Consider the following 15,587-nt stretch of genomic DNA (forward strand, 5'->3'; position numbering starts at 1 on the left):
GAAAATATTTCCTAACAAACACAGCAACAGATGTGCATGGTGCTACTCCACCCCGACGCTAGAACACATCACTTACCAATGCCCGCAGCGTCCGGCAGACGCCGTCTCGCCGCTACTTGACGATACACTTAGCAATTGGTCGTGGGAGGCGCGACTCTCCGTACTGGACTTGGGAAGCCAATTGGCGACCCTCGACCAAGCCCGGCGCGCCGCAATAGCCAGTGGGGCCCTGGAAGAGGGGCTCCACCCACAGTGAGCAAGCACGGTCTTAATTTCAATAAAGTTGTTTCTCTCTCTCTCTCTGCGTTATGCACTGCGTAAATAAAGCATTGTGGACATCTTTATCATGTGGGAAGCTTCTTGAACCTTCCCACTATCCAACAGTGCGTCCAGTTCACGGTCTGCATCCTCAATGCTGCGGAGAAGTGTCAGATCGCCCCCTTCACAGCTGCCACTGCTGGGAGCTTTGACCAAATCGTAGAAACTAAGACAGTTCACGGTGAGCGAAATTGGGCAGCAGTACGATAGTAGCATGCAGACACGAAACAATGTTTTCGCACCGTTAGTCACATATAGACTTGCTGCAGCACAAAAAGAAACGAACGTAACTTTCCACAGGTCAGGGCGGGCGGTGTCACTAAAGCAGCAGAGCCGGCGCGACTCGCGTCGGGTGGCGTGTCAACGACAGCACGCGCCCCCTAGCGGTTCCCTACCGGCGGCTTCAATGCGCCCCGTAGGCGCTGCGTGCCGCTCGTCACACTTCCCAATTCTAGCCACTGTACCCTCGGCGGCAATGTCAAAGCGAGAACGACGGCCTACTGAAGCCTTTCACTAGCTAATTTTCAGCACTATGAGTTACATGCGAGCAGATCGCGAACTCATGACCACGATGTGTAAGCTATGTTCAGAAGAACTCATGGGAGACATAAAATTGATAGCGCGGGACCCATAGGGCACCACTGTAACTCATGAGCCCACTCATTGAGACTCAGTGAGTCCGGCTCAGAAGTCTGGGGAGTCATAGCCTGAGTGAGCCGGGCTGAGTAGAACTTCGCTGAGCCTTAGTCCAAGTGAGCATCAAAGAAAAAAAAATTGTGATAGAGTGAGTGAGTTTTGCCGACCTATGCTAAACACTGAAAAAAAAATCCACTACTGCAATTGTGGCGATGGCGGCAAAGTGAAAAGTTGATCCAAGCGTCAAGAAAAAAGACAACACAAAACTGCCGCCTTATTGGCCGCACAAAGCCACTAAGTTTAGATCTACGCTACATACTGAAGGTAACTGCACTTACTCAATTCCTCACACGCACCTGCCCTCCCATTCCACCTTTATGTACGCACCTGTACAATCAGTCCGGAGCAGTCGCTGTGCCTGTGACGTTCAGTATAGACGTACGGTGCCTGCTTCCACCCTTCCTTCACAGAGCTTCTTTTTGTTCTTAAAACTGTATCCACCCTTCGCGCCTCCGCGGCGTGATAGAGAGAGTTTAGAAAGGAAACATTCTTGCACGGGTACATGAATTATTGCGCGCTATGGTAGCTGCACTCGCATAGTGCCCAATGAAACTCTTTGTAATACTGCAGTTCTCTAGCGTAAGAAACGAGCTTGTGGCTTTAGGCGAAAAACAATGTACCGGTTGGGAGAAACGCCGTTTCGCTGTGTTCTTCAAATTTTCATTGGTACTCATGTATTCGTTCTCACGGATTGAAGCATTGCCCTAGGTGGCGTTTCGTTCTAGTTTTAGCGAGTAAAGCGTCGCAAAGCAGAGAGAGAATTGGCTGCATGGCAGTGAAATTATTGTTCTAACGTGTACCTAGTATAAAATGTGTGCAGTATTTCTGAAAATGAAAAGACGTCGTCTAAAGGGGAGAAACCCAGACACATGAAATACAGAGTAACTAAGCATTTGATGGCTCCTAGCGCTATTAGGAATCTTATGCAAGCGATGTCTATTCACTTGAATTTTGATGGATGGTATTTATGGGCGTCACCTTTGAAACGAGGTGGTGGCTGATGCCAACAGCTCGTTATTTTTGTTTCTCTGCAACCATTATAATCGGCCTATGTGATTCGTTCTACAAGTTGACAGCTATGAAGTATATATGTCCTAGTCCCAAGTCCTTCTAGGTGCCTAGTGAGTTTTTTTTCTTCTTCTGCAGATTGCACACTTGGGCATTGGAGCAGCAAAACAATGACAATAGTATGTTACTGTGATATGACAACTATCGAAATTTCTTCCCTTAGGAACCTTTGATAATCTTCTTGTGACATTTTGCGCACGAACTAAGAAGGAATACTGCTAAATTTCACGGCTATATCTCCCGGCATTCTGGAACGCCAGCGCGAGTAGCACAAATTAGACGCTCGCGTTCAGCTCCATCACATATGAACACTGGTGACCTGGCTCTTCCCACAATTTTTGCTTCATCGCTGCGGCATCGTGTACAAAATAGAGCCACTCTACGCGCACTGCTCCGAGTGCAATGGACTCACCGACTCATGCAAACGGCGTCTCGTGTTCACGCCGGCTTGACACAGTAAAAGCTCAACACAGGATCTGAGCTCAGGTGTGGCTATATATGCCAATTTTTAAGCAAAAGAAGTCGTGAATAAATGTGATGGCATTCACAGTGCATGGAAATACTTTGTAAAAAAACCAGAAGCCACATCCTAAAATTGCGACATAGCTGTAAATAAATTGGGAAAAGAAAGAGCTGCTAACAGAGACACATGCAAAATCCGTGTTTTCGAATAAACAAGAATGACACAAAATCGTTTGGAACTTTGATGAACATCTCTTTATTACATTGTACGTCCCAAAATAAATCGACGCCGAGATCAATAAATAGGAGCTAATATATATATGTATATATAATATATATTCATATATTCCCACAGTCTTCTCACTTCTGCTTATCCTGAAAGAAGCGCCAGGAAAGAAGAAAGGTCCAGGTCCCACTTGCATCGCCAGTGATGCTGTTTGTTTGATTACAGGTGATGATAACTATAGAAATAATACGGTGAGATCTTTTCGTGAACTGTGGGCAGGAAAATAAACACACAGACTGGGGGCTCGCCATACGGTAAAACTGTCGCTGGAAAGAGAATTAAAGTTTTTCTTTACTTTTAATAAAACAAGTAGTTAATCCTTGGCGAAGCGGAAAGCAGACAGCTGAAAAACACTACATATTCAGGATCAGAACGAAAAAGCGTAATCACGAAAACTGTCGTCATTCTGTCACACTTTCCTTGCGAATAAAATGAAATGTCTGCAAAAATAGCGATTTCCCACCAAATTGAAAGTGCTGTGAAGGATTCTACGCGTTCATTTAAAATTTTACATCATTACTGTGCTGGGATGCAAGGGTTCCGACATGAAATTGTTCACCCATGAGTTCCAAATCACGAAGTCACATAAGAATGTATATTAGTAGACCCTTACAACCTAACGAATAAATTGAATAGGGAGAAAAACTGCTAATTGTAGGGTAACACATTCTTGTTGCAGATGGAGCTACAAGCGTTCTGAACGATATGATTCCCCAATTTTTCTTCTATGACATAGGTTTCGCCCTTTATTTTAAGTTTTATTATCAAGTGACATTACCTTGTCAATTGCTTGGTTCTGCTCAGTCTCGAAATCTATTCAATAACGGTATATGGCGTGCAAATTTGAGAGTCAGAGGTCCTGGAAGCTGTTCTTTGGAAAAACAGGCCGCTGCCGTAAACTCCAATTTTTTTGGTGTGCTTATTTTCCAGCCAACTGCACACAATTACGTCAGCGAAAGGCAAAGAACAAGATTGTTTTGTAGAGAGGGGACTAAACGCGCTGTCGCTAATGTTTGCTGTGCTTTCAGAGTAAGAGATTATGCCAGGTATCTACGGTCCTAGAAAATGTTGCAAAAAATATGCTTCTGGTAAAATGGTAAAACGGGAAAAACGTGCACCACTGTAGCACTGGGAAAAGTGCCGAACGTAGAATAAAGAATCGACGACTAATACTTTTTTCTCTGAGATATGACACATTCCTCTTCGCGGCCGTCGCACATCGAAGTGTAAAGATATTGCGCATCGAACTTTGATGTACTTTCGCTTACCGAAACTGCAATAAGTGCGCTTGGAGAACGGCCCGAAAAACGCCTTCTTAAGATCTTTTTGCATCAAATCCAAGACTCCATGTGTACGAAAATAGCACGAGCTGGGCAAACTTAGCACGTGATCAGGATCTCATTACATGCGTCAATGCAGCGAAGAGCATGTGCCACGCTCGCGAGCAAAATATTTTTCGCTGCTGCTTTCACCGTAGCTCTAGAGAGGGTGTTGAGAGTAGAAATGTTGGAACAGGGCTGAAGGTGAACAGTGATACACAGCTAGAATCGCAATATAGTGTTAAGAAATACACTTACAACTATTACACTGCTAAGGAATCTGCATCTTAACATGTTGCACAGGATATGAGAAAAACGCAAATATATCAGTGTATGGGGTGCAGTATATTTCGGGACGAGGGTCCCGAAAAGAGATTTTCTCAACGGGCAACACTTGGTACATTTGAATGTCAATGGCGCCGACGGACATTTAACACACAGTACTCTGGAGGGGCTGCCATACCAACCACAAATTCAATTTGCAGCGACATTTCGGGGAAACGCCGGCATACACGTATCGGGCTGACACTGATAATATTTACACTTGTATATAGGTGAAACTAGGACAGCGTAAGAGGGACATGTGACGATATGCCTTCTAGCCACGGCGCCGGTTTGATGGCCGGTGATCAAAGCTACATTTCTGCCTGCTTTGTATAACATTTCGATAGAGAAAACCATGGATAAAATTTAAAAAATGCAAATACCAATATCAATAGGTTGCGTCGGGTTCTTAGAAGGCCAAACGAGAATAAATAAAAATCTGCGATTTTACACTCTACAGGAAGATGACGAACTCATTTAGAAATTTTTATCATAAACTTAACCCTGAAAGTGTAAAAAAACAGAGTTACCTATGGTGGTAATTAGAACAACGTGTTACTCTTTATGTCTGGCTACATAGAGCACGTTTCTACAAGAAGTATTGACACGCTATTTTAGTTATATGATAATTTGTACCGTGAGCGATTAGAGAGCATTTGGTTTGCTGAACAAATCCGCAACGGAGAGGGAACTTGCTCCATCTGTCGAAAACATTTTAAGGTTATGCTTGCCGTTTTCCGCGCTTGATGAAAATCTTGAGGTATCAGAACAGCGTAGCATATAGATACATTCAGCATTTCAGAATAAATGCGCTATGGTGACGCTCACTGGGTAATAAGATGATGCTGTTCCACGCCAGAGCTTCTCCAGTCAATACGCGTTCAGCAGCTTTCAAAACGATAGCACCAGTTCACGCTACACGTTTTTTTCTTTTTCGACGGAATGACAGAAGCTAGCCTTCATCAACTAACTCCTAAGGCACACCCCCCCATCTCGGGGTCCTGTAAGCGGAAATAGATGCTATGATTAATCGCCACCTCGGCAGTCACAGACACTAAATATTTAGTTTCCACAGTAGACATTTTTTTACATTTGAAAGCAGTGTGGATAATATGTGGTAACCTCGGCTTTATGGTAAACTTCTTGTACAATCAAATGTGTGAAGGCATGTCGTCACATAGGTTTTAAGGAAACACTAGTGCAGAACGCTTAAGGGAAGACCTTCTTTCAACAAGGTCCCCAAAGCATACATTGGAGAATTGTACACGATGCAAACGAGAACACAGATCACAGATTCCTGGTAAGAGCGACTATATAAAGACGAAGGACGGGACTCTGCCTTGTGAACACATTTAGAGTGAAGGCATGCACATAGTAGATAACATTGGGCATACTGGATAACGTTCCAGAACTTTGCAGACGTCAAACGCTTTGGCATTCCACCCTGGAAATGAGAGATGTTCTTGGAGTAATTGATTGTGGGCAAAATTTGAACGTTCCCTTCAAAGAAAATTAAGGTTTCGAAAGCATAATTAAACAGATTACACGAAAACGCACGGGCGCAAGGAAGTGGCTATCACGGGCTGAGCTAAAGAGCTCGTACGTTCGCTCTACATTACTACCGAACATCACACTGCCAATACTCGCCGTTCGCAAGTAAATGGACCTTCTTCACTCGCCATACAAAACTAACATTCTCACTTTCCCGTTGCCGCAGGGCATCGCTTATCTTTTTGCTCTTATCACAGTGATCATTAAACCTGGGCGCCTGCTCACAGCAACCACTTGTCTCATCTTTTTAGAAGCCACATGCCAACAACCTGTAGCTAAGGGCCTAGTATTTGCTTCTGTATTATATATTCTACGGAGATAGAATAGTTACGTGCACCTAAAACAGTCTCACTGTATTATTTGTACGCAGTGCTGATTATAGCAAAAGAAACAGGAATTGCTCTAGTCTCCAACGTCACATGCTCCGTGTGGTACGTACATAAGGATTCTCGCCCTATACGCCATGACATGCTGATCGTGGCATGGTATATTGACCTGAGAGATTTATGTTTGTCTCCTATCAGCGAACATACTCCCTACACAACTGTTTAGTGAAATTTATGTAATGTTGCTTATCAGGGCGGAAACAGATTCTTAATGTAGGAACAGTTTAGATAAGGCAGCGACCACTAAAACAAACAGTAACAGATTAACAGCATCAGTAAAAGACGGAACACCAAAGACACTATGGCAAGCGCTCATTTCTAATGTTTTTTTATCAGGTCACTATTCAAAATAATCGCAATAGAAGTATCAAAAACTAGACAAGGACAATGTGTAATAATACAAACAGAATAAGGAAACACAGAAAAATTCACACCTTTCTCTTGCTCACGTGATATAGCTTGCACCTTGTACATTACAAAATTGTAGCTATTTTGTTGATCAAGAAACCTACGTACTTGAGTCATAATGTGTCATAGGGCTATATTTCAGCAGCTTCTATTATTTATGTTTAGAGCCTACTTCATTCGTGCCAACATTACCGCAGCAACCGTAACTTGGGTTCACAATCACTCTCTTTGAAATGCATGGCGTGGGCAGGAGCGCAAGTAGGCCTACAAGAGAGATAATAGAAGCCACTGTCACGGAGACCTATGACATATTATGCAGCAACGTACCCTTTTTTTGCAACAACACAGTAAACACACTTTTTTTAATTGACACATGGAAGTCCAAACTTAATACAAGAAGAGAATGTGCAATTTTATCTGTTTGCTTGCGCTGCTTGCTTAACAAATTATTCCGGTCTACCTGCAAAGGTCCACCGCAACGGGCAGTACATTTTGGTAGAGAATTGCAGCACTACAGCACCTGTGCCTGGTAAGGTACCGTAAGCAGGCGCTGCTGCATACAGTGTTTCTGCCATTTCAAATTGCAGATTCAGACCACTACAATTTCTTTGCAGTATAAAATACTCGTGAGTTTGTACCCCGTGAAACAGCAATAACAATTTGCTTTCGAATGAAAGCACAGGTGGACAGCTTGTTCTGGTATAGAAGTGACTTTCATGAGGTTCTTTGTCACACCACACCAATCTGGGTATAGAAGTCTTCGTACTCTAGAAAACTCAAAGGCTCTTGTAGCTCGCCAAACTGAAATCCATGTTGCGTGTTCGTCGTTATTATTGTCATACGTTTAGTATAGAGGGAAGCAATTTCGCAATCCTCCGAACAGCAGGATTGTGCGTCATAACGGCCACATCTAGAATGAAATAATGGTGCAGTGTTCCGTGACTACCTGCGTACAAGCATCGGGTGTGCAACGAGTGATCAAAGTGTGAGCTTTTTTTTGTGGAGTGAATATTTAAGCTCACATTTTGCTACCCACAGGTGTCGTGTACCACTACCCCATGCGAATACTTTGTGAAGAAAGCTAATGACCTATAGGCATTTAAAATCAACTAATCATCTTCTTCAATGCGCAAGTTAGTCTTAAATAAGTAAGCATGTATCATCGCAAAATCTTTATGATTGCACCAAAACACGACATGTAAGCTTGGAAAACCAACATTTTCGTTCGATACCTTGGTGCCTATCGTAGCCGAGAAATCGACAAACCATGAAAGCAAACTAGCACGATGTAAAGTGAGAAACGTTGTCTCCAGTATTTCGGTTGCCAAGCCCAAGCATCACTTTCATAAATGACCCACGATCGCCCTCTCTCATATTGGGTTCAGTCTAGGAGTCTTCAACAAACACCATAACAACCTAAAGTAAGTACTCAGTTTTCTCCTGCAAGTACAGCCCATAACCACTCTCATATAGAACAGTTTCACTTTGAAATATATTAGTTCAGCCACCCAACAACTTGAAATCTGATTCAGAAAAAAAGGAACACATGAAAGTAGACAAAAAGGCATTCGGTAGAGATTGCTCCTACAAACCGTATTCTAAATACTAAAGAAATAAAGTTAGGGTAATGCGCGTATTGTATTTGCAGTTGGGTGTACCTTGACACAAAATAAAGACATCGCTTACGACAAAAGTTGTCTGAAAGCCACGAAAGCACACGTATATGCTTGAGTATGGTTAACATATTATGCCTATCGCAGAAAATTTCTGCAAGGGCGAATTATAATCGCAAGTTTAACTTACCACTATGGAGTAGCAATACTGATTTCTTTATTTCATAAAAGCGAAGCGCTGTTTGCATCGTCTCCTTGCGTTCCGCTGTGCCCCGGTGCCCCGTCTCAAACGACCAACTAACTGGCTTGCTGCTAGATGCCGCAGCATGTCCAGCGTGTGCTTTTGGCTGGCGCTAGACCCAGCGCTCCTCATTCAGTTCGAGCAGCAGCAGACGCCGTCGACGACAAAACGTCACCAAAACGTGTTCTTTTCGCCGAGATTCAGGCGCGAAAGACACGACTATATAGAGGGGGAATTGTACAGACATGAAGAAAATAGTAAAGCAGGAAGCAGCACGCAATCAAATATACGCCTGAACGCAAGTCCAACACTAACATTTGCTTTGCGCAAATGGGAAACCTTCTATGAAAGCTTCCGCTGAACACCGATTGCCATGGGCGCGTGGCATCTGCGGTAATTTTGTTTACATTTCTCTCACACGCATTTTTTTCAAAAGTCATTCTTCTTTCTTTTAATCAGAGATTCAGTATCCGTACCCCGCGCGTTAGGCAAACGTCTGCTCTATGTTAACGGAGAGACATCTTAATAAGCGCTGCTTTTGCGCTACAATGCCAAACCAGCATGAACACTTCGTGGATAGATAGCACCTTCTGATGTAGCCGTCTAAGCACCTAGCTAACATAACTATATAGAGAATGCCACGTATGGCTAAAGTGTTTACCATGTTATTGGGAGAATGAAACTTTATCTAGAATGTAATACGTTTGAACTTGATGTTCGAAGCCAATAATAAAGGGCTAGCCTATCTTCTAGTGATTCAGCATTTTAAAGAGGCATGTCATTTAAGAGACAATTCTACGGTGGTACTGCTCTATATATACATCCTTACTTAGGAAAGAAATATTATCTTATCATCAACGCCTAGAAGTGTTAAAACTTTAGTTAGTGAGGAACCGAACAATATTCTAAAGATGCTGAAGCAAATAATTTTTGCAGTCAGCATTATTATATGAATCTCGTCAGGTACGTATTCTGCAAAAAAAAGCGCGTGTGTCCAGAACATACCACTTGCAGCGATTTAAGCAACAAAGAAAAAAGCCCAGGTACCATGTTTATTTTAATCGAAAATAGAATTGATATAGGAATGGCGTTTACAGGTGTGATCCTCAAATTCACGAGCACAGCCTTTTATGATCTAATGTATAATGGTTCCCAACGTTTACAGAAGTTTTTCAGAAAACGTGGTTTCTGTCATCAAGTTCAGAATTACTCGCTGGCGTTCACAGCATATAGTTGCTGTTCCTCACCATTGAGGACGCACTTGATCATTCTACACCCATTTGTCTACAGTGCAAAGTTTAACAAGTGAGGGAAAAGCTATGGAAGTACAACTCCCGTTTTAAACAAACAAAACTTCATCAGTTAAGCATATTTGTTACGGAAAACTATAAAAAGCCTTTTCTTGGTTTCGCTGATATATTGCACATTCATGTCGAAAGTTATTCTAAGACGAATACAAACTTGTAACTAAAACCACATGTCTACATCATGCATGCTGGTGACACTGTCGAGTTACTTTGGAGATCAGCAAGCTCAGTAATGAGCATTTCTCCTTGCACATACAGCCCACAATTACTCTATAGTTTTGTAGCTCTTACGCACACCGATCAGCAAAATAAAGGTTCTCTAAGGAAAGATCAAGTTTTCCCGATATTGTAAAAAGCACTGATAGCAATCAGATAAATCTTTCAGTATGTGCCAACTCTTGCCATACATCTTTCTTCGAACATGTGTAATTGCCGAAAGATTTACGGTAAGAATGAACTGTTCGTGTCTGTCATCCATTGATGTTTCGCCTATTACATGTAGAAGGCGGACATTAAACACAGAGAAATGATGGTCGGCAAGATATGATCCCTCAGCAAAACATGAAAAATCTTTACAATTTGTTGGCTTCTGAGTTGCGAAACCTTCAGTTGCCTTAGAAACTGCGAGCACTGCAGATTATGTGCCCAGTTAGTTGGGCAGGAACAACAAATAACTGCTTCTTCTAGCGAAATTGTGATCCCATGAAGCTAGAGTTTCTACATTTACAACAAAAACACATAAGGGAACCTAAATACGCCACTGTAGCAACAAATACTTTTGTCATGACGTTTGTTACATTAAAGAATGGTATTTCGCACTGCCAGCATTAGCAATTCGTCAAGCTGACGATAGCTAAGCCAAAATTGGCGGCTTCATTCAAGGATTTCGCTATATAGTTAAACAACCAAACACACAGCAACTCGCAGATATAAATAAGTCAGTACACAGTTGACCTCTAATAGTCGCGCAGTTTCCCTGTGGTACCATTAACGAACAATTACAAGGACAGAACAATTATCCTAAAATGACATATTCATGAAAGATGGAGCTCGCCGTAGAGAAGTATAACGTTCATTAAAGACGATGTGGCTACTGTCAACACCTGATGGGCGAACACTCATTCTAAAGGAAGAACTGCAAAGCGAAACAGCAAGCTGAAAATTTATCTTTGCGAACGAGTACTAGTTGCAAGCACGAACGCCATGAAAGGACAGATGCCAGCATTCCTCGTCCTAAAATTCTCACTGTGTCTTTGTTGCGTTGCCCAGGCAACCGGACGTTTCCCCCTCGCTGGTGCAAGCGACACACCTCTAGAACCAAACAACAGGGTACTTGTAGGACCTGTTTGAGTAAGCAGGAAGACTATACGAAAGCGACGTGAAGGACAGATTAACGGGTTAATGCTGTTGATGGAATAGCGCATGGACGATAGAGAAAACTGCAGCACTGCCTAAGCACAACCCTCAATTTGTCAGTACAGTTTCTTCCCCAATGTGCTTAAACTGACAATCTGCACAAAAGCAAGACGTTTGGTAATAAACTGTTTCTTTTATTACAGTTAGAGCTCAAACCAAACTGCTAAGCCTCCTGGATAGCAGTACAAATAGACAGAACATAGTAACATTGTAGTTCCTGTTACAGGAGAAATTGAAAGTTGTGCCACTGCATTCGAATAAAATATATAGTATCCAAGTAAACGCATTACCCTGACCCTTCCGCAACCACTGCTTCTTTTGAAGGTCCATCCTGCAAGAAAATGGCTGTCAATAAAAGGAGCCAAAGCTAACTCATAAATTCAGTGTGCCCGCAACTTTAATAAGACAATTTACGTAGACATGGTGCCGCAGATAATTGGCTGTACGCAAAATTTTGTCCCGACAATGTGTTGCAGCACTCTCGGAGAATACCTCATAACCATGTAAAATTAACGGGCAACCTAAGGTATGATATACGCATTGGACGAGATGCTCGCACTCTCAATAAATTCTAGCCAATTTTGAAACAATTTTCATGGGGAACATAAAACATCAAACAGCGAGGCCTCTCTTCTAAATATTGTATTACTGCCGTTTTTTGAAGTGACATTGCGCAAATATCGAGCTAGAGAAATGACATTCGAAAAAGAAACGTTTAAAATACACCTGAAACCAAAGGGCGACATAGTTGGTCAAATTTGCGTACTGAAATCGAGTTGTGGCACCAGTTTGTCATAAATTAGGTGTTACCACAATGTGCTTCAAATTGTCGCCAGTCATGCGATGTGCGAAAGTATTCTTTGTAAATGAAACACCATTTTATTTCTATTTAAGACAACATGAACTATTCGGAACGGAGGCTGAAAGCGATGTTTGTAACTGTCTGATGGTGGAAATTTGTCGACAGGAATTCCTTTGCCCATAGCGAAGGAGCAGACAGACGCAGTCTTCTCGCTAATTTTCCACTATTGTTACTCGTACACTTCCTTCACAGCTATCTGATTCGAAGTTATAAAAATACATCAGTGTATTTTCTTGCTCCGAAATATCTATCTACTTCAAGGCTGCCAAAGATTGTAAATGACCGATGAGAACACATTTCCAGTTGATTGAATTCAACCTGGTCCAAAATACACTTCTCCGGTCTGAGCGGACATGTATCGGAAAGTAACGCAGCACCACCTAAACATTGTCACTTAGACATAAATGAAACAACGCACGTGACTATCGCATCGGGTGACTGGTTTCTCTACTGTGTTTACAGCGATGACATTCAAACCTTCGAAGCAAGCGCAGCTGAACCTTTTTGTTGGTGACTGGTCAACTGCAAGCCACAGGGCACGGATGTGTTCTCAGTGCTACACGCTAGAGCAACAACATGAACATACGAATATTTTCTCAAGTTACCGCCATGGCGTGGTATTGATGAGAAACCATAAACATAAACTGGCAATTGCACGAGAAGTTTCATTTTCCCCAAGCCCACAATTGCTGTACTCGTGAGTCAGGAAATCTTGCGGGATTTTTTTTTCTTCCGAGATGCGCACCCTGACATCTCATGCTCAAAAGGTGTGACAGCAGGTAACAAAACGTGGTCCTGCACTCGTCATTTTCTAATGGACACTCCTTCGATTCGAACGCATCAATTCCGAACGCGGTTTAGAAACTTCAAAGCACTGACGCGGAGTACCACCGCCCATAGATGACTTTGGTGTTTGCGCGTCGGAATAACGCTGACTATTCCGATGTGCACGCTGCCTTCTTATTCCAATGTCCACACCAGTAACTCCGGAGTCCATTTTTATACCGCACTGCTTGCGGAGCTGCTTCCCTTCACCGGAGCGTGTGCCACTGGGTGACCTGCTTGCGCGGACTCTGCTTCATGGCGTTCCAGTGGTGGAGTACGCTGCCACGGCCGCATGCTCCGACCACCACCTTGCCAACATGCTGCTGCGGCGCTCCGGCCACGGGGGTGGTGGGCGAGTCCGGAGACGAGACGGTCTGCGCGGGGTCCCGGTGACTGACCACCACCAAGAAGACGACGTTGTCAAGCTCGGCCTGCGGCACGTCGAACGTCAGCGACTCGTTGTATACGGGACAAAGAGTGGCGTGCTGGGACGCAGTCTTCTTTTTCTTCCGCAGCTTCCCGCTGTGGAACAGGAGCACGCGAACGCAGGGATCTGTGGAATTAAAAGGGCACGGAAGCACGTGATTGTAGAATTGGACCGAAGAATGGAAAACAGGCACACAAGTTTTTTAAAGCTGGGGCTTAAACATGATAAAAAATACTTGGCAGTCGAAAAACAGCCCTGTTGCTTGTTATGGAGGTAAAGAAAACACTTTTAATGAAAACCAATAGTGTCCATGTGATTCAAGCAATTTGATAACCATATAATCGCCGAACCCTTACACCACTTAAAACAAAACTTCGCACTGCATGAAATGGCACCCTTCTGATGGTAGTCGTTAATTTTTCTGTGTGAACGTTGGTGTGTTTTTAACATTCTATCCATGCTGCCATATTCCAAGGAAACGTGGGTAGACTCTTGTTTCCCTCAGCCTCAAAAATAAAGATATCTATATAGAAAGGACACATTATCTTTTTGTTAACAGCGTTTCATATATTACAGTTATATGACCCGCCGCTGGGGCTCAGTTAGCTGAGGCGTTGCGCTGTTGAGCAAGAGGTCACGGGATCGAATCCCGGCCACGGCGTCCGCATTTTGATGGAGGCGAAATGCAAAAACGCCCGTGTGCTTGCGTTGTAGTGCGCGTTAAAGAGCCCCAGGTGGTCAACTATAATCCGGAGCCCTCCACCACGGCGTGCCTCATAATCAGAACTGGTTTTGGCACATAAAATCCCAGAAAGAAGAGGATTACAGTTATATTTCGCTGAAGCAAACGGTGCTACCCATAGGAGCTCCTGATTGCGTGCCATGTTCTTAACTAAATTAGAAAACGCGGCTCCATGCACGATTAGTTTAGTGAATAATAACATAATTATTACTACCGCGTTACTAACATACGTAAAATAAAACAAAGGCGAAGTTCGTACAATCACGTGTTCGGAAGAGTAACAAGCATGACTACAGTAGGGTAGATCAGGTGCATGGTATTCCGCAAGGTGGACGAAGTATCAGGAAAGGAAAAAAATTCTCATACACCCGAACGACAATTTCGTAGCACGAAGATACAAAGGAAACCTGTACGGGCTTCTCAGAAGAACGCTTCGCAGCTGAAAAAAACTACAAGATCCCGGACCAGGACGAATTCGTCCTCAACTGCGAAGCCTTCATTCTGAAAAAAAAAACGTATGGGTTTCCTTTTTAGCATTGGGCTACATTCGGGTGGGTGACAATATTTCTCTTTCTTTTTAACTACATCATGTTTCGAAACGACAAAAAAGTGTTCACGAACTCACAGAACGACTCGAGGTTGTTCATGGGCGATGTCAGATTGCTGGCCTTCATAATGGTAAAGGTGAGCCTTTCAGCTGTCGGGAGGTAGCTCAGGCCAAAGAGTATTTCCCCCTTGTACTGCACACAGAACATGAAAAATAAAATTGGTGGAATAAGTATAAGGCGGCGACAATGCTACGGTAACGATAAAAAAGACAGCTTAATGTGTACGGATATTAAGATTGCTGCGGCTATTTAGGTGAAAGCTACTCCAGCAAAACAATGTTCATGTTATTTAGGCGGCTTCAACAATATATTTTGCGGAATATTAGTAGCAGTAGTAGTGGTAGTAGTACTTGCTTGTTTATTTCAATAAAAAATAGATCAATAAATATAGAAAGGAAAGGAAGGTACGTCACACTGTAACTGTCGAGCGGTGCTGTATGCACATATCTGAGTGGTAGTTAGCTTTCGGGGGATAGGCATAGGGGAGAAAAGGACAGGGAAGGAGGATAGCAGAAAGGATATAGTAAACAACAAAACATTTTACACATATAGAACAAAACGACTAGGTAAGAGTTAGTCATAGTTTGTGTGCAGAGTGACTTCCTCAACAGTCTTTGTTACCTGGCCCCGAACACTATAACTGTTAGGTCTGCGAAACAACAATAAAGTGAGCAATCAGCGATCTGTGCAATGAGCAGGGCTAGTGAACTCGTCGACGCATTAGAGCG

The 15,587-nt window shown here is 43.0% G+C and overlaps 1 protein-coding gene across 1 annotated transcript in view; it reads right to left on the bottom strand.

Annotated features, from left to right (window-relative positions):
* Positions 1-2,776: 2,776 nt before the first annotated feature.
* LOC119464462 (synaptotagmin-1-like) overlaps positions 2,777-15,587 on the bottom strand; it is a 224,640-nt gene continuing 211,829 nt past the window's right edge. Inside the window, 2 exon segments of the mRNA XM_049655814.1 lie at positions 2,777-13,635; positions 14,877-14,991. Coding sequence (XP_049511771.1) covers positions 13,289-13,635; positions 14,877-14,991 — 462 coding nt within the window. The 3' untranslated portion in view covers positions 2,777-13,288.

Source organism: Dermacentor silvarum, chromosome 9, assembly GCF_013339745.2.
Source record: "Dermacentor silvarum isolate Dsil-2018 chromosome 9, BIME_Dsil_1.4, whole genome shotgun sequence".
NCBI lineage: Eukaryota > Metazoa > Arthropoda > Arachnida > Ixodida > Ixodidae > Dermacentor > Dermacentor silvarum.